The sequence below is a fragment of the Aplysia californica genome, unplaced genomic scaffold (genome assembly GCF_000002075.1).
Source record: "Aplysia californica isolate F4 #8 unplaced genomic scaffold, AplCal3.0 scaffold00405, whole genome shotgun sequence".
NCBI lineage: Eukaryota > Metazoa > Mollusca > Gastropoda > Aplysiida > Aplysiidae > Aplysia > Aplysia californica.
Genome location: NW_004797675.1, coordinates 274,966 through 277,092, shown reverse-complemented (window position 1 = coordinate 277,092; position 2,127 = coordinate 274,966). Strand labels below are relative to the sequence as shown.

Sequence of the window (2,127 nt, the reverse complement as noted above, 5' to 3'; positions counted from 1 at the left end):
CGAATCACGGGGGAGCAGGGCTAGATGCCCTCTACGCTACTCGATACAAAAAAATACACCTGACAGCAGCAACCCACTAGCACGAGCGTTCGCGCGCTTTCCTCAGTGGCTCGAGTTACCCAGCTATGCTACTGGGCGACGACTCGGCACCCCCACCCCTTTTGGGTCCAATGTAACAGAGCACCAATCACCCAAAAAGGGTACGAGGAAACCATTGAAAGTATTTTCAGTCATACCATCTTGTCCTCGCCACAAATTTATTATTTTTATATTTCCACCTGACGCCAAACTCTCTTGCTCTCACTTTCTCGTACCGAAAAGAAAGTTTAACCTGTGACAAAATTATACTAAAGCAGAATCCCCCCGCCCCTGAAAAACACCCTTCATCAAAAGCAAAGTGAAGAGAAACAGTGACCCCCCCCCTCCCCTCTCTCTCTCTCTTTCTCTCTCTCTCTCTCTCTCTCTCTCTCTCTCATTGTATCCCTTCCATCAGTTCTTTTCCTATTTTATATTTTACGAAATGGTATAAACAACATTAATACATAAGAGTTAATATTAAACTGTACTGTTTGCTACTAGAAAGGCGGCTTGAGACTCACTGACGAATGAATGTGTATGTGTGTGTGTGTGTGTGTGTGTGTGTGTGTGTGTGTGTGTGTGTGTGTGTGTGTATGTGTGTGTGTGTGTGTGTGTGAGTGTGTGTGTATGTGTGTGTGTGTGTGTGTGTGTGTGTGTGTACCTGTACATCTGTGTTCGTTTTTGTGTGTATGTTTGTGCGTGTGTGTAAATTTATATGCGTTCGCATGTGCATGTGCATGTGCATGTATGTGTTTATGTGTTTGCATTCATGTGTGCTAATGCTCATATTAACCTCTCATGCTCTTTTCCTTTGTTCTTTGCGGCTATCGCTACTGTCCAAAAGACAGCAACAAGGCGCCTTTGGACAAGTATTTCCAGGACTACCCTCAAGTGAAAATCGTTCGCTCGCCTGTCCGCGGCGGTCTCACCAAAGCCCGTCTCTTGGGGTTTGAGTCTTCCATAGCTCCAATCGTCGTTTTCTTGGACTCACACATTGAGTGCATGCCGGGTAAGTCACCATGGTGCATTATTTTATGTATCGTTTTTATAAACATAGTCAGAAGAAGCGAACAACAGTGGTAGAAGCAGCAGTAGTAGTTACAGTAACACCAGGAACACTTTGTAGTAGTAGTAGTAGTAGTAGCACCAACACCACCAGCAGCAGTAGTTTAGTAGTTACAGTAGCAACAGGAGCACTTTGTAGTAGTAGTAGTAGTAGTAAGTTGAGGTAGGAGTAGTAATTGTAGTAGTAGTAGTAGTAGTAGCAGTAGTAGTAGTAGTAGTAGTAGTAGTAGTAGTAGTAAGCGTATTATTATTATTATTATTATTATTATTATTATTAGTAGTAGTAGTAGTAGTAGTAGTAGTAGTAGTAGTAGTAGTAGTAGTAGTAGTTGTTGTAGTAGTACCATCAGCACCAGCAGCATTAGTACAAACAGCAACTAGTAGTAGTTGTGAGAGTAATGTTTTATAGGCAGTAGTTATTGTTACAATATCAATATAAAAATCGGACAGAGAGTAGATAGTCCAACAAAAGATCTGTAGATCTATACAGTAAAAAAAGTTTTGTTCTTCTCCTGCCCGCCAGCTCAAAAGCTGAGTATCAACACAAAAAAGTTAACGTTGTTTTGATACAACAGCAGAAGGAATGTGATAACTGAAACTAAGCTCGCTTTCCTTTCCGATCTGTCACCCAATTCTCAAACTTTCTGATTTACCTATCGATTTGTATTCAGCTGATCTTTTTGTGGTCATATATTATGTTATTATTGATATAATACAGTCATTTCTAGAACAGAGCACCTATCTCAGGGGCATGAGTAAAGGAAAAGAAAGAGGATAATGACCGACACGTTCTAAACGAAGACAACATCCTAAGAGCGTAAATGTGAGCTTCTAGCTTTAGTGCAAAATTTCATACTTTAAAATGATCATTAGAAAAACTGATATTACAAGCTATATATATATAGCAGATATGATCATTATTAAATGTAGTGTACCTACCCACTCATACACTTACACACACACACACACACACACACACACACA

At 40.4% G+C, this 2,127-nt stretch overlaps 1 protein-coding gene across 1 annotated transcript in view; it reads left to right on the top strand.

Annotated features, from left to right (window-relative positions):
- LOC101851881 (polypeptide N-acetylgalactosaminyltransferase 5) overlaps positions 1 to 2,127 on the top strand; it is a gene marked incomplete at its 5' end in the record, with an annotated part of 9,600 nt that overhangs the window by 2,851 nt on the left and 4,622 nt on the right. The window contains 1 exon segment of the mRNA XM_013085772.2: positions 923 to 1,087. Coding sequence (XP_012941226.1) covers positions 923 to 1,087 — 165 coding nt within the window.